The sequence below is a fragment of the Halichoerus grypus genome, chromosome 3 (assembly GCF_964656455.1).
Source record: "Halichoerus grypus chromosome 3, mHalGry1.hap1.1, whole genome shotgun sequence".
NCBI classification, from domain to species: Eukaryota; Metazoa; Chordata; class Mammalia; order Carnivora; family Phocidae; genus Halichoerus; species Halichoerus grypus.
Window position 1 is genome coordinate 40,549,617 of NC_135714.1, and position 24,387 is coordinate 40,574,003.

The 24,387-nt window shown below is 42.0% G+C and overlaps 1 protein-coding gene across 5 annotated transcripts in view; it reads left to right on the forward strand.

Moving 5' to 3' along the window:
• DCUN1D4 (defective in cullin neddylation 1 domain containing 4) overlaps positions 1 to 24,387 on the forward strand; it is a 69,448-nt gene that overhangs the window by 39,204 nt on the left and 5,857 nt on the right. For 3 of the 5 annotated variants that reach the window (XM_036093052.2, XM_036093054.2, XM_036093055.2), the window contains exons 6-9: positions 1,636 to 1,706; positions 5,925 to 6,016; positions 12,653 to 12,761; positions 22,290 to 22,349. In XM_036093052.2, coding sequence (XP_035948945.1) covers positions 1,636 to 1,706; positions 5,925 to 6,016; positions 12,653 to 12,761; positions 22,290 to 22,349 — 332 coding nt within the window. Of the gene's footprint in view, positions 1 to 1,635; positions 1,707 to 5,924; positions 6,017 to 12,652; positions 12,762 to 22,289; positions 22,376 to 24,387 lie in introns of all 5 variants that reach the window. The other 2 variants (XR_004917630.2, XM_036093053.2) reach the window with 2 other exon arrangements.

Here is a 24,387-nt window from a genome sequence, read left to right on the forward strand (position 1 = left end):
GTGTTGGGTGTGTGTCAGGAGCAAACCACAGGTAAGTGTTTCTGGGGCTTTTATTCATTGAGTACTGCTTACTGATTCATTTATTTTCACGAAACTTGATTTGAAGGTGGAGAGGTTGGAGGCTGAAGAGGAAGGGAGGCTCTAGATCATAGAGAACCTTACTCGATATGCCACACTTTGCACTTCATCTTCAGGGAGTGGGGAGCCACTGAAGGACTTGACGCCGGCATGGGATTTGTGTCTAGGATGGCTCCTTTAGGTGGCCGTGTGCAGGATGGGTCAGAGGGTACGGGGCTGTGGAATTCAGGAGCTCCTGAGGAGACTGCTGTGGTCATCTGCGTGAGAGAGTAACGCCTGAACAGGCCAGCACGGGATAGGTACAATTAAGAAATATTTGGAAGGAAAAACTGGCATTGCACCTGCTAGTTGACCAGATGTGGAGAGTGTAGGAGAAGGGAAGAGTCCAGGAGGACTCCCAGGCTTCTGTTTCCCCGTGGGGCCACCAGTCGAGACAGACTGAGAGGATAAGCAGGCGTGGCATGGAGAGATGATCCACTCAGGTGGTGGCTGAAAATGGGAAATGCAGGAGGTGGCTCGGGGCAGAAGATGAGTTTAGCTGTGGCAGTTCAACAGGAGGTGGGGTAGCCAGGCGGTGATGTGGTGGACAGTCCCAAGTTAAGAGGGAAAGTGTGGGCCCGAGAGCTCGAGCACCATTGAGACTTCCTCGGCAGAGGGTATAGAATGGACTAGAAGTGGTTTCAAGATGGAACTCCTCACATCAAATTTAACAAGTTGGGAGAAAGCAAAGGAACACATTAAGAAACCAAAAGAGAAGTAGGAGGAAAACCAGATGAGAGAGGGTACTTCCAGAAGCTGTGGGAGGAGGCAAATTTTGTGAAGAAAGAACTTCAAAGTTTCAGATATCACAGAGAGGTCAGATAAAATAAAAACCAGCTGACTGTTAGATTTGGCAGCAAGGGTGTTATTGGTGACCTTGGCAAGAAGAGTTTCAATAGAGAGAGAGGAGCAGAAACCAAATTGCAGTGGTTGAAGAATGAATGGGAGATAAAGTAAGGATGGAACATGTAGGCAGTTCTTTCAGGAGGAAACAGAGCTGAAGCCAGAGTGGGAAGAAAGAGGCTTTATTGCCTTGTCAAGAACAGAAAGACTACTTGCTTTTTTCCTATGTAAGAGAAGCGATTATGTTATTTCCCAGTTAATTTTGTAAAGAATATTATGTGGTTCTCTGCTAGGTTTCCAGAGATTATTGTATGTATTGAAATTATTACCAAAATAAGATAGAGCTGTAAGCTACTTTAAAGAGCAGGAGTTGAACTCAGGTAGCCTTATCTTTAGACACAAAGTATGTGTAGCCTGTGTCCATAGGTTGATGAAAGGCATGGCAATAAATTGACTTAAATGATTGTGCAGAGCCAAATCCTTTAAAAAGTAACGGAAATTCCAGAATATTTTCTAGTTTATACTTGGTGATTTCTTTTCTCAGAAAGGATTATGGCCCGTAAGTGTTATTTGATTTTAGTTTACTTTAAAAATATTTTAACAGTATACTACTACTATAGGAGTAATAGCGTACATGGTAAGATTTAATTTATATAAGGTTGCATTTCATCGCAGGTACTGATGATGTTGTAGGTCCTGAAGGCATGGAGAAATTTTGTGAAGACATTGGTGTCGAACCCGAAAATGTAAGTCTAACCTATTAAGTTGGGCAAATCAGTTGACTATTTTTCTTAACTCTTTTGTCCCTTGACAAATAAAGCAACGGTAAAGAAGTAATGGTGTGTTAGTTTTGTGAGGCAATCTGGGTAACAAGTTCCAATTCTAATTTGATTTCTAAGCAAAAATTTTTGTTGTAATTGGTATGGTGTAACCAGTCATTTTTTTCTCTTGTTTACGTTCTTGTAAATAAAAGGCATGGTAATAAAGTAATTAAACTAGATGTTTAAAGAGTGGTGTGGGCATGTGTACCTCCATTGAGAGATCAGCTGGGAGACTGAGTCACAGTCTATTCTCTGTTTGTCCCCCTCTATAGTTATTCCAGCCTAATGCAGAGTTTGTCCAGATCTTTGAATAATTAATTATTCATAAGGGTTTTGAGTAGGTTGTAATTATCAAGAATTTTTCATAGCTCTTTCACTTCTGATTGAATTTAACACAGGGGTTGCTTTTTAGTATATAAAGGCCCTAAGTATTTCCTTAAAAAATTTAATTAGAAGTTATTTTATATGCTTAATTGTTTTTTCCTAATTCTTATCATGTTGAATATTTTTTCCTGTTCCTACATCATCTCTCTTACACTAAAATGAGAAATGATGCTCATACAAGTGCCTTGGCTCATTAACTATGCAGTTTAATATTGCATTAGCCTCCAATTTAACAAATATGTCTTCGATCCTAAATGAATTTATGATCTAGAAGAGATCTCAAGAGCTCATCCCCCTCATTCAGACTCTTCTTGGCAAGATAGCTGGTGCCTATGTATATATCATGCTCTTAAAGACAACTAGAAATTAAGACTTCACACTTTTTTCTTAAAACTTTTCTTTACCCTTAATATTTCTATGCTCCTGTCCTCCCCCTTACTCCCTGCAACACTACATTTTCTAAAGAGCCTTTAGCTCATTATATGGATTTCTGTCTTGTATTTTTTATTTTAATGTGATCTAGTTCAGGTATCTTAATAAATTATTCAGCTTGCTATAAAGGTTTAGGGACATCTGGGCCAATAGTATTTGCCTGATGTGGTCCATAGACTAGTCATAGACACAAAAAAGAACATTTCACTGGCTTTATGAAGGAAGTTTCCTGATGGCAGCTGGGCCAAGGTTGGCGGAGTGTTTTCTGGACTGAATGGTAAGAAGGGTGAGAGTGAGTTGGGCCTGAGAGCGGACCTAAAGGTTCTACCCAGAGCACAGTCGTCAGCCTAGATCGGAGGGGGCCAGCAGGGCCCGGAGGGGAGGAGATCAGGAGGCCAGGGCAGGCCGCCAGTGTGAGAGGCACTCCGGGAGCATTTACTCTCAGGGGTGGGGAAAGGCCTGTTGGGGGTGGGGGGGAGGGAGTGCTGGTGTGGATTCTAGTTCTTCAAATGCCAGTACTCAGTAACAGAGAGCTGCTGTTATCCTTTTGGGGAGCAGTGATGAGGCCTTTAGTTCTTGATTTCTGTAGGAAAAGAAATAGTCTTGAAATGTCAAATCACACCGAAGTCCAGGAGACCAAATTCAGAATATTATTCTAAAGTACTTATTACTGTACTTCATTTCTAAGATGCCACTAACAGAAGTTGTATTTTATATCATCACTAAGAAAGAAAAAACGTTGCTAAGTAAACTCTGATATGCATCAATTGTGAATGCATCCCAGTATCAGAAGTGTTAACATTTGAAAAATAAGCAGTAAAGTTGTTTTTTAAAGGCTTGTCTGCACTGTTGACTTAGTACTTTAAAACACTTAAAAGGTAGGTTTTAAAGCCCTCACCTTGCCTGAAGACTTAGAGCTTATGAAATTGAAGCAGGCTTGTAAAATTCAAATCCGCTGTCATTTACTAAGGCAACAGCAAAATCCTTTAAGTAATTAGCATCCTGATTAGCTACCATAAGAAAGGTCCATTTTATGTAAAGAAATACTCATTGCAAATATCAACTTGGCTTTTTAGCCACATTTCTTGCATACTTGTGTGTGTGTTTGTGTGTTTCTGTGTCCTAACCATTGTTTTAACTTAACAAGTGTTTATGTGGAACTTTAAATCTTTCTGATAGAGGATTGAGTATAGATATTGTTTGAGAACATACCAAGTTTGAATTAGGAAATGTGGGTTATTTCACCTAGGTAAATTGATATGTATGCCAGAGTCAGAATTCCAAGAAAAGCTGAGGGATGAGGAGAAATCCACTAATGTGTAAATATTTGGAAGAACATGTCTTTTTGGGAAGTTCTTCTGAGTAGCCCCCTGGTCTTTTAAGTTAAAGTTTTTTAACCTATTAAGGGATGATATTTTGTGATGATGTGTATAATATGTAGAAACATTGGTTTACTGATCAGTGCTAGTAATCTACCTAGTAATCTAGATTTTTTAATCTAAAAAACCTAGTGACTTTAAAAATCGATATGTACTGATTTAATTGAGATTTGATGAAAGGGCTTAGAGATTCAGTGGGTTCTCACGGATAATAATTTCCAAGGTGGAAAACCATAAAGTCAGCATGAAGAGAAAGCTTTTCATTAATCTTGCAGTTATAAATTAGACAAAGCTGGACGTTTTTAGTCTTTGTACAAACTACCTTGTTGGCAAACAAAAGGACAGACTTTCTGAATCTCCCTCATACCATTCTTCTGGAGTACTTAATGTATGTGTGTTGGCTCTCAGGGGCTAATTAAATCATCTCAAGTGATTTCTAATTGACTGCTTGCCTTACTTTTTTCATGTTCTCTCATCCTCTTACCACCATCACCATCTGACCCAGTGGGGCCACATGGATGGTGGATTAATGTTTGGGGAAGTTGTAGTAGTTGAAGCCTTCACGTCCTGTGTAAAGAAATAAAATTAACTGCCAGAAGTGGACTATGCTAGTCCCTGGCCAATTTCTGCAGAAACATCTATTTTCTTCCCATTGTTTTTATTGTTGTTTATTGTTACAACAAATGGAGATGTAGCCATTCAGCAGTGTATATGTGATCCCCAGTTCAGGACTTGGGTGTCCCTTAGGTATGGACAACTGTCCAGAGATAACCAGCCCAGAGTGGTGGGATGGTCCTAGCAAAGCCCTGCCCCTCTTTACCTGTCTAGGGCTGACCTACTTTCTTTTTTAGTTATTCCTCACCCTTTCTTGGGTCTTTGAGGTAGACGAGATGGGAAGGCTTCCTCCTCTTCCCCAGTCAGGGATGGGTGGACTCAGCTCTGTCCCTCTGTGGAGTCCTGGACAGTTTGAAGCTGGATGTACCTTTGAAATGTAATTTTGTCTTTACACCTTCAAGCGTTTATTAAACTCACCATCAGGATCTCTGGGCCATCTTTTTCCCTAAAGCAGCTAAGTGATAAGCAGTGCCGGAAACTAGAGTTGTCACAGTTCCTGATGCTTCCAGAGTTTCCGAAGACTCCCTCGAAGCCAGAGTGGTGCCCCACTGAGAAGTGATGGAGCTGGGCCACTCAGCCTGTGCTCAGTCCACGCACAGCGCTTTTTAAGTGGAATTTTGGGCCACTTTCAAATAGTTTTCCTCCAGTGTATACAGTTAAATTCACAAACATTAATGTGTTTGTGATACAACGCCATTATTATCTATGACCTACCACCGACCTTTTTATTTTTTTTAGCCCTCTGCTCTGCACCTGCTCTGTTCACTTAATAAACCTTGGAGATTGTTCCCCGTTTCTGCTGATAGCTCTACTTCTTTTGTCTTAATGGTGGCATAGTATTTCTTTGTGTGGAGAGCATTCAGCAAGGAAGTATTTAATTAGGCCCTTATTAATAGATGTTTGGTTGTTCTCAGTCTTTTGCTACTATAAATAAGACCGCAGGAATGTTATTGAATAATAACATCTTTATGTACATGTGCGGTGTATCTATAACATAACTTTCTGTAAGTGGAATTGCTAAGTTGATAACTGGTTTTAATTTTGGTAAATATTGCAAAATTGCCCTCTGGAGAGGTTAATGGCTTTACACTTCCACCATCATGCATCATAAGAGTTCATGTTCCTCCAAGCCTTTGTCAACAGACTAATTATCAAACTTTTTAGATGTTTTCCGAACTAGAACTCAATTTTGAAGTTACCCTGTTCATATTTCAGTGACTAGACTACCGTGAACAGAAGCATTTGGAAAGTTGTTGATATGTTTTAATTACTGGGATCTGTCATTCTGATTTGATTGGTCTTTCTAATTTTTTGTTTGTTTGTTTTTATACAGGTAGTTATGCTTGTCCTAGCTTGGAAATTGGATGCACAAAACATGGGTTATTTTACTCTACAGGAATGGTTAAAAGGAATGACTTCTCTACAGTAAGTCCTGAGGCTGTCCTGGGCCGGGGGTCTGGGGGGAGGCATCCATGCACTCCCCAGCCGGCTGTTTCCTCCCTGGGATGTCAGGGAGCCCGGGCTGGGTGACTGGAGGAAGCCAAGTGATCTGGCACACTTCACCTGTGGCCATAGGTATAAAGACCAAATCCCATTTTTATAAGGTGAAGAGAGGACATTATGCATAAATTTTAGCAATTAAAATGTTTATATAATGTATATTGTTTATTTTAGTATTCCTCTAGAGCAGATCTGCCCAATAGAAATAGACCAGCCTCTTCTCATAGATGTGAGCCACATATGTAATTTTAAACTTTCTAACAGTCACATTAAAAAAAGTTAAAAGAAACAGGTAAAATTAATTTTAATGTATTTTATTTAACTCCACAAATATCCAAAATGTTATTATTCCAACATATAATCAATATTGTAAAAATTAACGAGCTTTTCTTTTTTTCATATTATATCTTCAAACTCTGGTATATGTTTTACATTTCTGATCCAGCTCAGTTTGTGTTAACTGTATCTGAAGTGCTTGGTAGCCACGTGCATCTAGTGACTACCATATTAGCACAGGCTTAGAGCTTAAAAAGCAAAGGCATATTAGCATCTGGTTTACAGGTAGGGAGAAAAAGTTGACTGAAGTTTAACTTAGAAGTGAAAATATTTGATAGCTGCTATTTTATGTATTCTGATTTTAGTTTTGGGCAAAATTGGAACTTCATTACTCTAGTGATTAAAAAGTAATAATAACAATTCTGTTTGTGTTACCTGAGCCAGAATAAGAAAAAAAACCCAGTGGTTTTATGAGTTCACTTCGCACGCGTGTGTGTGCATGCATGTGTGCGTGTGGGGGGGTGCACACACTAAGAGTTTCATTCAAGAAAACAATTGTTACTCTATTATTGGCATTGAAGGATACAGTTGGGATGGGTGAGTAAATATTTCAGTGGTACTGGAAGATGAAGTGCTGATCCTTAACATGGGAACTTTGATCTAAAGTACTCGGAAGGACGCTTTTTTCACTTTAACTTGGAATAATAGACTTTGATACTTACTGGATTGAAATTGGAGTGGAAATGGTTTTATGGGTTTATTTAAACAATTTGTAATTTGCCAGCTTACTAGCATTGTCCATTTGTTATTGATCAAAATGCTTTCTTTGCCCCTGGCCGTAGTAGTTGGTTATGCACTTCACTGCTCGCTCGTTTGAGCCCATTTGAGGCTGCCGGATGAGGAAGACCGTTCAGGCTTTGTCCTGCACATTTTACAAATGAGGAAACTGAGGCTTAGGGATACATGATGTGTTAAAGTAAGTGGCAGAAAGGGGAGGAAAACCCCAGACTTCTGATTCTTTAAGTCACGTTCTTCCTCTAACAGCTGTTGTCTGATGGCAGATGAGTTTTAGGTAAAAGTCAAGTCACCCTTTTACAAATACACTTTCCTGACAGCATGCTCTAGAATTTTAGGGTTAAGTCCTCGGAAATCTCTTTAAAAACTGTGCTTTTGGTGTTGGGCACATGTCCTTGACAATTTCAAGTCTACTCACTCTCCTTGTTTTCCTCGCGGACTTTCTGTGCTGCCTTCCGATCACAGCGCAGGATGGCTGCTCTTTTTTAAGGGTCCTTGTCATGATGAATGCATGGCCACATCAAGATTTTATTTCAAGGTTTCAGAGAAGGCACCATTAATATTTTTCAGGCACATTTTCATTTGTCTTCAGAGGGGGAGGGTATAATATCCATTTTTATGTCATTCTAGATTCTTTTTTACATTTGCCTTTACCAAAGAATGTTACACAATGCCAGGCCTTTCCCATATGAGGGCCACACTGCCTGGGAAGTGTGCAGTTCCCTGGAAGAGGTCTGTGTATGTTCAGGGAGTCTCGGGGGGATTGCAGGGACCCTGCCGGTTCTTTATTGGGAACCCCGCTTAACGCTTGGTGTGACGCACTTGGTGGCAGATGGGTTCCCATAGGAGACGGCCACTTGGTCCTTGCAATTCAGGGTGAAATGACAAGCTGACCCACTCTAAGGACATTGAGGGGCCTGCTTTCTTTTTTTGGCATGAAACTTTGAGATGGCTTTCCCCATCACTGAGGAAGAGATAATTACTCAGAATAACCTTTAAGGTTCTTTATAGTTCAGAATAGTCCAATATCAAGTTGTAAGAACCTTCATTCCCCCTCCCTCAGGCCTCCCTAGATGCGTGATTTGTTCAGCAAGTGTTTGAATGGCCGCAACGTGCCAAGTGCAGTGTTCTACATCCTGGGGAAACAAAATCCACGAACAAGGCAGTCCATTCAGGTCAGGGGTTCGGAAGCGAAGTGCAGGCAGAATATCCAGAAGTAATAAGCCACTTCTCTTTAGGCTTCTTGAAATGATAAAATAAGTACTGTGTTTGTAAGGTATGCATGCCCAGTAAACAAGAATAAGAATGCTTAGAAGCTAATCACTAATATGCTGGTAGAAGATGGAAAGTAGTCCCTCTTCTGAATTACCTATTTTGTCTTCTGTTTTGGATTTTTTTCTTTTTTGCTCTCTTTTGGTTTTATTAAACCTGTCCATTGAAGTGTTTTGAACTCACACTGGAATTAAAGTGTATATGACAATACCTGTATTTATAATATATTAGTATATTTGATTAAAATGCAAAGTGTAAAAGACTGGTTACAGTGGGAGTGTGCCAGAAACAGAAAGCCCATGGGTTTTGGAGCCAGAGGTTTGAATCCGCTCCACCACTTCCTGGGTGTCTCTGGCAGCGCCTCGCCAGCCGGGAAGGGGAGGCGATGCACTGTGGTCACACCTGGGCTCTCAGCCCCGCCGGGGCCAGTGTTCTGTGAGCGCCGGAAGGAATGACGGCAGCCGGTGGGGACACTCCTTCCCAAGCTCTGCAGATCATTCTCAGCCAGGAGAAGGCACTGCTCGTTTCAGTTGACTGTTTTGTTATTTATCGCCTTGTCCCAACACGTGGGCTTAGGCTTACTTCTGATGAATTAAACTTATAGGGATGTTTACACTAAACAGAACAAAAGCGTGTTAGAGATGTAGCCAACTTTGCATAGAAGTTAGAAGGTGCATAGAAGTTGATGATGGGCTAGAAACATACCTTTGGCTAAGTGAAGGGGTGAAGGCCTTTCCCCGGGTAATGGAGAACTACTTTTCGTTTTAGAACCTTTGAGGTTTATTGTCCTGCTTCCTGGTGCTTCTGAATCTGTTACAGGAGCAAAACTCACATAAGAAATGACCCCACGATAGGTTCACATTTTGTTCTGGGGAGATGATGCCCCTGAGCGGAGTGGCACGGTCTGCCGCTCTTAGGCCGATATGAGTCTTCTCACGTGTGCTACACCGAAAAGCGGGGGGGGGACGGGCTGAAGATGTGGCTGCTTTCTGGAAAGTCTCAGGCTGGTTGCTTCAACTCCCCAAGCCAGTTTCTTCACAGGCCCTGTTAGAAGGCAGTCCCTCTGCACTTGCTCTTGTGGAGTGACCACTAGATGGCAGTCTGTGGTTCTGACGGGGTGACTCAGCGGCCTGCTCCCTGATGGGGGTGGGTCCAGAGGCTCTGTGGGGCAGGGCCCCTTTTAAAGCAGATTAAACCCTTTATTGATGATATTAGCTCTAACCTATGTCACTGTCTTTAGTACATGTATGAAGGGAAAGTTTTACTTTGGGCATTTTATGCTTTACACTCCAGACAGGAGCTCTGATCATCTTTCAAACAGAAGGACATCTTTGTCCAGGGTGGTGGCTGGACTCCCAGGCATGCTACTGAACTGCGTTCACGTTTGGCCTTGCAATTCTACCCGAAGACTCACAGCTCCTTCCTTTTCTTGTAGCTGTTGTAGCAGTAGCACTTGTCGAAATGAGTGGTCCCTGCCCTCGGATCTGTTGAGACAAACATCTGTTCTTCTTCCTCTCATTGGGCAGGAGTTAGCTAAACCACCTGCCGGTATCTGGCCAATTTCCTGTGGCTTTGGTCCTTCACCTTCCCTTCCAGTAAAGAGCAGAGACCTTGGCCTTAAATGTTTTGGGGTTAGCTGGTTTCTCTCCTCTTTGACCCTCCCCCATATTATTAATAAAATATTATTAGTTATGTATATATACAATAAAAAATCAAATCATACAGTAGAATGCCCAATGCAAAGTAAGCCCTGCTCCCCTCCTGCCTCCTAGACTCCCACTTACTGCTTCCTTGGATGTCCTTTTAGCCTCTGTTCACCCCCCATTTGGGGTCTGGCACTAGATCTCTAACTAGGCTATCAGCATCTTTTTTTTTTTCTTCCCCAACCTTTCTCCACAGAGATCCAGAGTGAGCTTTTCAAGATGCAAAGCCCAATGATTGTAGTCTCTCCCATGGTAGGGGGTGACTTCAGTTGTTTCTAGGATTCAATTAAAAAAACAAAACAAAACAGTATGGACCACAAAACCCTTTATGGCCTGGCCCCACCTCCCTTTTACTTCCCCTCTTCATCTACCCTGTCTAGTCACAATGGTTTCCTTTTCATCTTTGAACTTGGCATGCCCCTTCTGCCACTGGGCCTTTGCACATGCTGTTCCTTTTATCTGGAATACCCTCTCTTCTAAAAATATTTAGTGTCTGCTTTTAGCTGTCAGCAAACATTTCAGTCCCTTAAAGAAGCCTTTTCTGCCTTCTAAAATAGTCTAATTGTTATCTTTTTTTTACTTTTCAAACATCAGGAAGAAATAGAGGACATTCTAAATTGTTGTAGATTCACAGAAATGAAACATTTACTCTAGTTTTTGACGTTTAGATATTTTATTATCTCAGTAGATTATGGGAACTGTTTTGTAGTTAGCTACAAAAAAGAAACCTTCACAAATTTATTTCTAAAAGTAGATCAGTGTGCTCTAGTATGAACCATATTTTAGTTTATAAGGTATATAAAATATTTACATTGATAATACTTACAATAGGTATTATTTATACTTAGTAGTAGTAGGTAAAAGCTCTACAGAGGAATACGAGGAAGCACATCCAGCTTTGAAAAGGTTAATATCGCTGGTGGAAATGGTGACTCTTGGTTCTCATTTTTAAGGACTAGATATTAGGAACAGAAAAATCGGTTTGTAAAAATAGCCAATTAGTCTACTTTCTTAGGAAAAATAAACAGTGTGTCACTTACCTGTAAAAATAGGTTTTTATCACCAAAGCTCCCTGGAGAAATAGCTGATTTCAGTTCTAGGGTAGAGAAAGTACAAAGTGAGCTGGGATGTCTTGTGCCAGAAGCAAGGACGTGCTCAAAGACTGACGGGGACATGTCAGAAGGACAGTGGCACCAGCTTGAAGGGGCTGCTGCCCAAATGAGAACAATTTGTGCGTCACAAAGAATAAAGGCAATAAAAGGTGATAACACTGAATAAAAGCAAAAATCCTTAAGTCCAGAAAAGAGGAAAGGTGGTGAGTAGACCTTCTCTTTATGGAAGAGCTCCAGCCAGTCGCAGCACAGCCTGCGAGAGTCAGAACGATCCCCATTTCATGTCTTCAAGTGTAACGTCGGTTCAAGCAGGTATCACCAGTGGGTGCTGAAACCACCAGGTTGTTGACGAACAGGATTCACAGTCTCAAGATAGCATCCCATAAATTATATACCATTTCAGAGGAGGGAAAGTACCTGTTAGTGGAGAATCTGGGGCATGTTACTTTAATTGAATGAATCAATTTAGTATCACTCATAATGGGACAGACTGACATTATGAGCCTCCTCATGGGATGCAGGGAGAAGGACATCATGAGTAGTGTTCTTATCATAAGTAGCTAGCTTAAGTATAATCATAGGGAAATTATCTGACAAATTGGGATTCTACAAAACAACTTTTTAAAAAAATGACATTGTCAAGAAAGACGGAAAAAAGGAAGGACACCCTTCTAGAGACTAAGGAGATAGACAGCTAAAAGCAATACGTGAGCCTTGATTGGATCCTGGATCAAGAAAAAGCATCTATAAAGAAAATCAGGGGAACAATTGGGAATTTCGTATATGGGCTATATATTAGCTAAGAAAGTTTACACTGGTAAAATATTAAGAGTGATGAAGGTATTTAAATGTCTAGGAGGGGTGCTTGGGTGGCTCAGTCGTTAAGTGTCTGCCTTCGGCTCAGGTCATGATCCCAGAGTCCTGGGATCGAGCCCCACATCGGGCTCCCCGCCCCACATCGGGCTCCCTGCTCCACAGGAAGCCTGCTTCTCCCTCTCCCACCCCCCCTGCTTGTGTTCCCTCTCTCGCTGTGTCTCTCTCTGTCAAATAAATGGATAAAATCTTAAAAAAAAAAAAAAAAAAATGTCTAGGAGTGAAGTGTCATAACGTTGGCAAGTTACTTTCAAATGTTACAGGAAAAAAGTGCATGTATGTGAGAGAGCACAAATATGACAGTATTTGTTACGAACCCAGGGAATGGGTATGTGGGTGCTTAGTTACTATTCTTTCCATTTTTCTGTACATTTGAAATTTTTTTAAATAAAAAATGGAGGGAAAAATAGATCAGCATGAATGTGTTCCAACTCAGGGTTTTATTCTGTCTTTTGGTATTATGTTTTATATTACTGCCCCAATTAAGAAAAAAACTCAGATTATAATTTGCCTTTATTCTGTTTTTCTAGATGTGATACAACAGAAAAACTCAGAAATACTTTGGATTACTTAAGATCATTATTAAATGATTCTACAAACTTTAAACTTATTTACAGATACGCATTTGACTTTGCACGGGTGAGTTCTCTGGAGCCTATCCAGATGTTTCCCTCTCCTCCCTCCCCCCCCCCCTTTCTTTTTATTGCCTTTTGAGGTTTGTTTTTACATGCTGCAAGCAAAGAAGTTGAGTAAGTTACTCCCAGGGTGCTAGTTAGAATTTCTTTCTACATGTACTCTTTCTAAACTAACTGATTCTGGGCAAAAAAGGTAGTAGGTTAGCAAAAAGCTGTGGTGGCAGACCTTCAAAAGCTGTTGCGAGTGGCTTAGAAGTCATTTATAAATGGGCATGTAATAGATACTTTTTTAAATGTCTTTTAGATAGGCTTGGAAAAGCTTTTCATTCTCATGAAACAACAAATCTTCACCCATTGAATTAGTGGAATAAACTACTCAGATCTAATCCAGTTTCACTTTGGGTGCTGTGTTGTATTTGGAAATCGTTTGAACTTCAAACCCAAGTGAATTTCAGTGAACATAATTCAAACATAATTTCTAGTCATCATTTTGAAAAGTGAGCATCTTGTCACATAGTGAGGCCCGTCTAAGTGTGTGACTGTGGTTCTGCTGGAGTGAATAAAGTCTTATTTTTTCAGCCTACTCACCACAGGTAGTGAATTCTGAGGCTCCAGTTGTCATTGCATTCGTTCACACACAATCCACAGCCCATGCAGTTACACTCTACTCAAGAATGGTGTTGTGTTTTCTGTTAGGCTTGTGTGTTTGGTGGATTCAGGTGACTAGGCTTTCTTGATTGATTGTGTTTTAAAGCAGAGAGTTCAGGGAGAGAGAACTCTTTTTTTTCTTACCACCATGCTGATCTTTTTCATTTTTTACATGCTTTGGCTCTGGTTGTTGAGCACCAAAGGTTTACTTGATGGTGAATTCTGGTGCATCTGCAATAACACATTAGTAGTTCTCTGTGGTGTCCTCATTTGTGAATTTTTGCATTTTCATAACCTTCCAGTAAAATCACAACACATGAAAGTTTATAGACATTAGAAATGATAACGGTGAAACTCAGATACAGTGTTCTTCTAAATGGCATTTGTATATACATAGGAATTATTTGCCAGATGCTTTTAGAATAGATACATAGTTTCTGGGATTAAATATTTTATTACATGAGACTGGTTTCCTCCCATAGTCAGCTGTTTCTTACTGTATGGGTGAAGTTTGTTTAGAAGCATTATACCTTCTCACCAAAATAAGCCCTGTTTTCTAGCTTTTCTGTTTGGGGGTCAGAGTTTGCCACAACTTCAGCTCCAGGTTCCATTTTACTCCCGTCCCCGGCTTGCCCCATCCATGGTGCATCAGCGTGGCCCATCTCAGAAGGGCCCCTTTGCTTGCCTCTTCCTTGGTATTTCCACCATGGCCTTGCCGGTGGAAGCCCTGGTTACTCCGGGCCTGCTCTGCCACAGTCCTCTTGTTTCCACATTCTGTCACTTCTCGTCCAGCGTCACACCAGCAGGGTGTCCCTCATCTGCCTTCAGCCCCAGGGTCACTGGGCCTCCTCCCGGCTCAGCGGAGCCTTCAGTCCCCGGTGCCTTCGTGGTACGGAGTGTTTCACCATGTGTTTGGTGCGGCTGTCCCCCTCGCCCCCCAGCCACTCTGCGTGACAAGCAGGGGCGGGTTCAGTCTACTTCACAAAGGAGGAGAGTGGGCCGCAGAGAAGAAGAGACATTGCACCATGGTCACGCTGTTCATCAGCAGTAGATCCAGAACTCAAACCCAGGTTCTGGCCCCAGTTCCAGGCCACGGGTCACTCCGGGCTTCCTTCCTCACGGGACGCCTGTGTTGTGGTGAAGTCCAGTCAGCTGTTCCCTGAACCTGCCACCTGCCTTTTTTGGCCTTTCTGCTCTCTGCCTTTTGTCATGCCGGACCTCTGCCCGGAGCCCTGTTTGTGCTCCCACGGCTCTCTCCCGTGGCCACGTGGCAACGTGGCCACAGCCCGGGTCTCGGGCCCTCCCGTCCTGGAGGGGGTTGGGCGCCTTCCCTGCGTGGCCCTGCTGCCTCCTCTAGCGTGGCTGTGGAGTTTGGGCACAGGCTTTCGTTGCTCTGACAGAGCAGAGGATTACGTACTTGCTCTCTTTGCATCCCCAGTAGCAGCCAGCAGAGAGCTCTTTGCTTTTACTGAGCATTGCCAATGAATTAATAAGCCCTGGTATGTAAGATGAGTAACTACCACCCATGTATAATCATTGCCAAATAGATTGAGTTCGGCTAAAATGTGCTCTAAGATGGTTTTGTTATTGAACCCTTTGGTTTGGTTTGGTTTGCTTAGCTGTATCCCACAAGTTTTGAGATATTGTACGTGTTTTCATCATTTGCATTCAGTTCAAAATATTTTCCATTTTCCCTTGTGATTTCTTCTTTGACCCATTGGTTATTTAGAAATGTATTGTTGGTGTTATTTTCCAAGTATTTAGGGCTTTCCAGGTAATCCTCCTATTGATACCTGGTTTAATTCTGTTGTGGTCAGAGAACATACCCTGTGTCATTTCAGTTCATTTACATGTGTGGAGACTTGATCTATGGTCCAGAATATGATCTGCTGTGATGAATGTTTTTTTGTGTAAAACACGTGAAAAGAATGAGTATTCTGCTGCTGTTCGGTGAAGTGTTTTATGACTGTCAATTAGGTCACGTTGGTTGATAGTGTTGTTCAGGTCTTCTGTATCTCTCCCGATGTCTGCCTTCTAGGTTCTGTCCATTACCGAGAGAGGAATATTGAATTCTCCAGCTATGTTCCTCCTGTCATTTCTATCATGTATTCTGAAGTGCAGATACTAGGTTTAGATACAGTTCAGATTGTTACATCCTTGTAAAGAATTGACCCTTTAGCATCATGAAATGTCTCTTTATCTCTGGTAATATTCCTTGTTCTGAAATTTACTTTGATACAAATATAGCCATTCCTGCTTTCTTTTGATGACAGTCTACATGATCTGTCTTTTTCCACCCTTTTACTTTAAACCCATTCGTGTCTATATTTAAAGTGGGTTTCTTACAGGTAGGATATAGTTTCCTATAGATAACATATAGACAGTCTGACTGACAGTATCTGTCTTGAGATACTTAAACCATGTATATTTAGTGTAATTATCGGTATAGTTAAATTTACATCTCCTATAGTATTTTTTTTCCCTATTTGTCTCATCTGTTTTGTTCCTTTTTCCCTTTTATCATGACTTCCTTGGATTGAGGTATTTTTTTAAATGATTCCATTTTAATCATTCCATTCCACTATTGCCCTAATAGCTGCCTCTCTGTTTCATTTTTCTTGTGGTTGCTCTAGGCTTTATGTATGCATCTTTAAATTTTCACAATCTACAAATAATATTGTACCACTTCGTGTATAATGCAAGAACCTTTACGACAGTAGACTTTCATGTTGCCTTCCCATACTCCGCTGCTGCTGTGGTGCATTTTACTTACACATAGACTGCGAATCGCACAGTATATTGTCTTAGTCTATTCAGGCTGCTGTAACAGATGCCAGAGACTAAGCAGCTTATAAGTAACAGAAGTCTGTGTCTTGCAGTCCAGGATCAAGGTGTCAGCAGGTTGGGTGTCTGGTGATTGCCTGAAGCCTGATCCTTGATGGCTCTCTGCTGTAACCTCACGTGGCAGAAGGGAAGAGAGAGCTCTCTGGGGTCTCCTTTTATAAGGGCACTAATCTGCAGCCTCATGACCTAACCACCTCCCAAAGGCCGCACCTCCTAATGCCCATCACCGTGGGGGGTAGGATTTCAACATACGAATTCAGGGGGCGCCACAAACATCAGACCATAGCATACATTGTTATCATTTTTTTTAACTAGTCAAAAATATCTTTTATAAACCACTGTTGTGCTCTTTAGTTCTTTTGCGTAGATCCACATTTCTTCCTGGTATCGTTTGCCTTCTGCCTAAAAAATTCCCTTTAACATTTCTCATAGTATAGATTTTCTGGTAATGAGTTCTCTAAGCTTTTAATTTGCCTTCAATTTAGAAGGTGGTTCTCTGGATAAAAGATTATAGATTGACTATTACTATTCTTTAATGATCTCTTTCCCTTGTCTTCTGTCTTACATAGTTTCTGATGATAAGTCTGATGTTGTTCATTTTTCCTTTGAACATAGTGTCTTGTTTTCTAGCTGCTTTTATTCTTTTTCACTCCTTTTTGGCAAGTTGATTATGATACACCTTGGCATAATTTTCCTTATGTTTATTCTGGTTCGGGTTTGTTCAGTTTTTTGAATGTGTGGACTTATAGGTTGTATTAAGTTGGGAAATTTGTCAGCTGTTATTTCTTCAGTGTTTTTGCTGTTCTCCCTTACTGTCTTTCTGGGACTGTAGTTATATCTATGTTAGATGCTTGGTATTGGCCCACAAGCCGGTGATTCCATGGTCAGTTTTGGGGTCCCCCCCTTACCCTTTGTAATATTTCTTACTATGTCTGCTGGTATTAATCTTTTCTTCTGCTATTAATCCTAGCCAGTATTTTTTTCATTTTAGGTACTGTATTTTTCAGCTGTAGAAGTTCCATTTGAGCCTTTTTTATATCTGTTTCTCTCCTTGTTATGTGATAATGTCTTCTTCTACCCTCTTGAATGTCTAGAACATGTTTATAACAGGTGTTTTAACAACTTTGTCTTCTGGTACCATCACATCTGTCATTTTTGGGTCTCTTTCTATTCCTTAATTTTTATCTTGATTGTGGGTCATATTTTACAGGTTCTTTGCATTCCTAGTTTTTGTATTTTCGTTTTTTGATTGGATGCTGGATGTTGTTGGTTCCTGGGTTTTGTTGTATGCCTTTAAATAAGGTTCAATTTATACATTTTCCTGGTGTATAGTTATAGTTACTTGGAACCAGATTGATCCTTTGAAAGGACTTGTCTGGAGCAGCCTTCAGTTTTGGGATGATTCAGTACCACTGGGAAGACTCTTTTGAGGATTCTCCCTAAGGCCATGTATATTAGGTCTTTCTGCTGTAGCCGGTGGGAGCACAGGGTCTTCCCCAGCCCTCTGGGAGGTCTGGGAATTTCTGCTAACTCCTTTGCAGTGAGTGGTGCCCTCCCTGGACTCTGTCTCCTCTCACACTTAACACAGATAAGTCCTTGGCCAATGACTAGGGAGTCACTTTGTGGATTTCCAGATATCTCTCTGTGTAGCTCCCCCCTTGCTGGTATTTTGTCCCACAAATTATAGTCACCTTTGCCTCCTTGAACTACAGCCTCTGTCCTTTCCAACTCAGCAAGACCACTGGGCTCGGTTTGGGTTCTCCCTCCTGTGCTCTGGCTTGGAACCTGCCTCCGAACAGTGAGCTGGGATCACCCTAGGGCTTCTGTCCTGTCTCCTTTTTCTCAGCGGTCATGGTCCTGTGTTGCCTGTTGTCTAGTGTGTGACAGCCATCATTTCAGATAATTGGTCCAGTTTTCTGGTTTTTCAGAGGGGAAATCTGATTTCTCTAACTCCGTCTTGGTTGGCAGCAGAGCTGTATCTCCTCTTTTTTCCCCTCTAATATTTATTTGTCCCTACTAAAAAAGGACTCCTAGAGGTAACAACATATAATTAACACAGCAGACCTTTTAAAATCAAACTTTTAATAGAAATTAAGCTTTCTTGTAGTTTTAACATCCTAAATATTCCCTATTGTAAGTAACAGTGGCGTATGTTAAATACTTTCAATTATATTTTAATATATGAGGAAAGAAATTATGATACAGTACCAGAAAATGATAAGGTGACCTCTTTGACATCTCTCCACCAAGATTATATAGCCCTCTATGTGGGTGTGATTGTTTTTTCCCTCACTTTCAGGACTTGTAGCCAATTAAAAATAGTGGTTGGCTATAAAGTTATATTATTTTTCTCCTAATTTCATTCTGACTTGAACTTATTTATAGTCTTATGGATCAGTCAGAGAATTGTGAAACTTTAGAGCTGAAAGAAGCCATAGGAGACCACTTGGTCCAGTGTTGTCATTATGCAGATGATGAGACTGAGAGCCAGAGAGGAGGGGACAGCACGAGGACAACACGGGGCTCTCACAGAGCCACACTGCCTTCCCTACCTTGAAACTGTCACCATCTTGTGGCGTCTTGGTAGAGGAAGACGGTGGGACACACATTCAGGGGCGGAAATGGCCAGTTCTTTCATACAAGTGGGAATTTATGCAGAGAGGTTTTTTCCCCCAGTGTAAATATTATCATATAAACAAGAATGGTTGTATGGACTCATTTAAAATAAAACAGCCATTTTTTCTTCATTCCTTTTTTGAAAAGGACCTAGCGAGAATAAGATTGGACAAATGGACTGAGGTAAAAGACTAACTACAGTAATTTTGGTTGATCTGGGGATAGTTATTAAATACGTTAGGTTTGATGTTTCTCTGTTCCGTGTGGCGGAGGCGGGTAGCGCGCTGAGGCCCCAGAGCCAGTGGACTCTCGGGAGTTCTGAGGACAGAAGTCGGGCTGAGGAGGGCGCTGCGGAGGGGCGCGGGGAGGAGCGGGGACAGAGTGGGTGAGGAGGCTGTGGCCGTGGGGGGCCGCCTAGAGTGCCGGGGAGGGACGGGAAGGGGGGAGGGGGGAGGAGCCACCGGCTGGAGAGCAGGGAGGCCTTCAAGGTGAGGCCAGTTCTCTGGCGGGAGTCCTTGCCCTCGCACCCCTTGAAGTCCAGCTTGGAGAATTTGTCACGGAGGGTTCCATGGAGGCAGGAGAGCCCGCGCTCGTCTTCCTGGGAGGCGCTGTCGCGGGGTGAGTGGGCGGCAGGGTGCTCCCCGCGGGCGGGGGCCCCAGCGCCTCTGGGCCGGCTCCTGAGGAGGTGCCTCGGGACGGTGGCAGGGGGCACCCGGCCTAAAGCTCCTGTGTCGTCTTCCTCTAAGTGAAACAGCCGCTGAGTCATTTCCATGCAAACCAGAAATGACGATGAGTGTTCTTCGTAGAATCTAAGGAAAATTTTCCAGGCCTTGTTCAGCAACCCATGTTGGCGGAGAATTGGGCCTGACTCTAACCTGTGAGAGTCTGTTGCCATCATTGGAGCCGCTTCTGCTTCTCACGTCCACTTAAGCGACAGAACTGTCTAGTTTCCCTCTCCGCACGCCCCCCCCCCCAAACACACACCCACCCACCCTCCCTCCACTTTTTTTCTCCTGTTTTCTTTGTGAATTAGGAAGAAAACAGAAGGTGGTCCTGGGCCAGGACAAAAGTAGGAAGAAAGGGTAGTCCGCTAACCCCAGGTCCGTTACCCTGAACATCTTGTCCGTTTTATCTTTAAGATTACTCTTTGGTGGTTGGGTCACACACGTTTGCTGAGCAGCTCTTCGTAAAGCTAAGTGGACTTCTGTGCCTCTGAGTATTTGGGCTTCTCTCCCCTCGTTCATACTCAGGGAAGTCCTGTGGGACTCAGTGAAGAGCTCAGGCTTGGGCTTGACTACCTGGTTCAAGTCCCAGCTCTATGACTTGATGACTGTCACTTAGCTCCCCATGCCTCAGTTTCCTTATTTATAAAGTGGGGGTTATAATAATGCCTGTCCTGACAGAGTTGTTGTATTAAATGAGTTTAAGGCACCTCAGTTTTTGGTGCAGATGAAGTTTCTCCATAAAAGTTACCCATAGAATTAGGAGTAGTTGTTGAATTATTCTACATTGACATTATTTAAGTTGTCTGCAAACCTCAAGTTTCAAATAATGACTTGTTTTCCAAGAGTAGTGCTTACAGTAATAGAATCTCTGCCAAATAAAATGACAAGGAAAGACTGCCTGTTGGCAGAGTTTTTCTTTTATTTTAAAGGAAGTGTCAGTAGTTTAGCTTAATTAAATAATTGTCTTGCAAACATTGTTATCTATAAATGAATGCTGGGTAAGTTCTAAGAGCAAAATTATTTCATTTTTCCCAATGGGAGGGCACTCTTGGGTTTTTTGACTTTTTGCTTGTTTTTAATGTGCATTTAAAGAAACTGACTCCCACTCAAAAAACTAATTTAATTGTATTTTCAGTTTTATAAACTGAACCATATTAAAATTCGAGTTCTTTAGCGCTATCTTTACCTTGCATTTGTTTTCTTAGGTAGCTGTGTTAAGGAGGACTGCATTTTCTCTTTATTTTTTGTAATCCCTGTGGTGTCAAATAAGAATTGCAGGACGTGTATCATAGGTCTTCAGTTTAGGCCTTTTGATTTCATATACCAACTTCCGATTTGGCCATTTATGTTTGTGAATTGTGGTTACGTATATTGTTTCTTGAGTTCATGTAGCCTCTCTTAAAAATATTAGGGATTTTTTGAAGGTTTTCTTCTTAGAATTTTAATAATTCAGCGTTCCTCTTTTCACATACAAGTTTTAAGCTGTTAACACTTTGTGAAAATTGGAAATAGATCATCTGGAACAGTTGGGGACCTCTGATACAACATATCTGGATACCTATGTGTTGAAAGATACATTTTGTAATACCATATTTACATATTTAAATTGCTTTGTTTCTGTTATTGTTAAGTCATTTGAGCCATTTAAGAAAAAAAATGCTTAATTTTCACATTTTACAAGAAGACTTATACGGGAACAGTCTTACATAAACAAAGGTATTTTAGATAGATAGATAATTAGATATTAGAACTTTAGATCAGACTTTAATAAAATTTCATCACTTTCTGCATTAGCTGTTGTTAGACTTTAGCTTGAGGAATGCATTTATTCCATATACAACACATAACTTCCTCAAATCATCAGAGTACATTCCTTTGGTTTTACGGCTGCCACACTAAGAGGCCTGATTCATCTGTAACTGCTCTTTTAAAATCTGTGTTTAAGGAAGACAGCAAGGCAGAATCTAGTTGTGTATTGTAGGGAGTTAGTGTTTCTTTGGTGTATAGAACCTGTTCAGTTCCTATTATTACTTGAAAAGTAAAATTGTTTTTTAAGTTGTTATCCTAGAAAATGAAAGTGCGTGAAATACATACCTCCACATCTTGGGTCAGGTCAGGAGTAGGCAGGAAGGGAAGTTTCATTTCTTCTCCTTTAACCTTGATGGGCCTTCGGGGGGGTGCTGATTGACTCTTGACAGTCTGCCTCAAGGGCCTTTGTGCTTAGATTCTGACCTTGAGATGCAGAAATCAGTCCTTTGCTCCTTGGTGCTCCAGGAGCAGAGGGTCATAGGGTCGGTGTTGACAGCGTACTATTTAATTTCTTTCACGGAGCTTCTGTATGTCTTTGCTGTACTCCTTGAATTTGTTAAGGTGATTTTTTTTTTTTTTAACTGCCCATGATGTTGATGGCTGCCTCAGAGCATCCTAGAAGATTCATTTCACTTTTGATGGGGAACCCTTTTGCAGAGCCTGCCATTAGGATCATTGTCCGAGAACTCCCTGGGCGTGTCTCCAATTTCGCTGTTTAGGAGATGTGTGCTGTGGGAACTCTCAACTGTGCTGTTCCCAGGAATTTTGAGCGTTTCCAGGCACGGTCATTTGCACTTAGTCCTGTCCCCGCACCGGCAATGTTGGTTACCCGCGAGATGGCACTGTTGGGACCGTGCGTGCATCCGTAATGTCTTTCTCTTATTTGCTAGGCAGAAGATGGTGTTAGTGATTGCGAGCTGCCGGCTAGCACCCTTGCAGAGCAGGAGTCAGTGAGTGCGGTTCAGCTTCCGGTCCTGTGAGTCTGATGCCTTCCCTCCATGTTTTGGCATCACTGCCAAACACATGCATTGAAATCCTTCATGACCATCAGTTTGTCAGATGATTCTATTGTTGCAAAGAGTCTGTCCAGGTCCTTTGTATCTTTTTTTTTTTTTGTCACCTTAGTGTATGTCCATTGTGATGGGGACAGAGGCACTGAGGTTGGAAGAAGGCACGACTGTAACCAGGGCCAGACTAGCGACTTCAGGTGTAGGGAGTGAGCACAAACTCGTCAGAGGGAAAGCTTCCGCAGGATGCCGGCGGCGTCAGCCCCGTGCTGCGTGAGCGGTTGTTCAGCCAGTGAACTTTGGGCCCAGTCCTGTGGTGCCGCGTGTGTTTTCAACAGTTTACTCGTTGTTTAATTTATTTATTTATTTGTGGATTGCTTTATAGTGTGGTGTGCTGTTGCTGTGTGCCACACCTGTGTCACAGGGTACGAGGAAGTTTTCCCTTTGCTTGCACGGTGCCTCACCCAAGTCTGAGCCCCTGAAGTGCAGCAGACCAATGAGGTGGTTGGCAAAGGTGGGCAATCTCGGGAGCACCTTTTCTACTGTCCTCCGCTCCCTGGGAGTGAGTCCTGCGGCCCTGAGCAAGACCGTGTGCATGGCCAGGAGACAGGCAGAGAACGCCGTGGAAAGGAGGTCCCACCTGTTCGCATTGGCCTGTGGAATTGGGCCTCCACCATGATCAGACTCAGTTGTGTGGCCTGTAACGGAGAGGGCTGACTTGGAGCCATCTGACCGGGTCTGTCGGCGAACGGTCGTTAACGCTTTACGACTGGGACCGGAAGACAGACCTGTTGCACATCTTCCTGTATCTGCATCTACTTTGTTTGCTGTTGTTGAGTGAGGCCCTCACATTTGCTGTATTGTTCAAGTCCTTCACTTTTAAATCCAGTGTCATGGCCAGAAATTCTGTGTGTACTAAAGAGCACTTCAGCGTTAGAGTCCTTGAGGTAACGAGTGGCTGCGTACGTGGCCGACTGCGGTGGTCACGGCATCATCCCTTAATGTGACGAACGTGGAGAGTCCGCCCCAAGTGGGACAGCCAGGCACTCGCTCCCTTTGTCGAAAAGTACTTTTGCACATTCCCACTGTAGTTAAAATACCACAAGGAGACTAGCTTTGGATACGTGAGGTTACTGCTTGTGGTCCCAGGTCCTCTGCCCCTTTACCTAGAGACAGCCTGCTTGTAGTTCTGGAGTGGAAACTTGTATGAAAGGTGAGAACGAGAAAGTAGGATCCTTAATGGCAAATATAAGTGAATTTGAACTTAATCTGCCCATATTCAGGTTTATGTAATATTGCTTTTCTGGTTTCCTTATAAAATGTTGTCTTTCACTTGGCTACTAGTCAGGGGTTCTGCTAAGAGATTCCACATCTAATAAATCCAAGGTAAGGAGGACTGCAATAGGTTAGACTGTTTTCCCCTCAGTGGGTGGATGAGTTTATCCTCTCAGAATCTCCAGAGCCCCAGCATTTATTAGGAGTTGAATTTAATTCCAACATTTTTAGGTTCAAGAAAAACACTTACCATTGAAATAAAATTGTTGGAAAAATGATTTTTCTTAAGGAAACCTGATTCTTAAGCATGGAAATTGAAACCTTTAAATTCCATTTAGTTAAGTTATGGGCTTTGGGGTCAATAATTATGATTTGGATAATTATCATAAATGTCACAGCAAGTGACTTGAGTTGTAGATTTTTCTTTATCCCATGAAATAATCATAGATACATGACTACATAAATAATTGATTTTGCATTAGGGCGATCACTCAGTTGACGTAAATCTTTCCCACGGTAAATTGATATAGCACCGAACCTATTAAGCCCTCCATTGTGTCTGACCGCCTCCCCTCCCCCCACCTCAGGCTTGGTTCAGGGTTTTTACTTTTATGGTGTATGATAAATGAGCTGTTTACTAATTTTGTGTTGAAGTGAAATAGAAATTTGGATTATTGGAATTTATTATTTGGGGGCATCTGGCTCA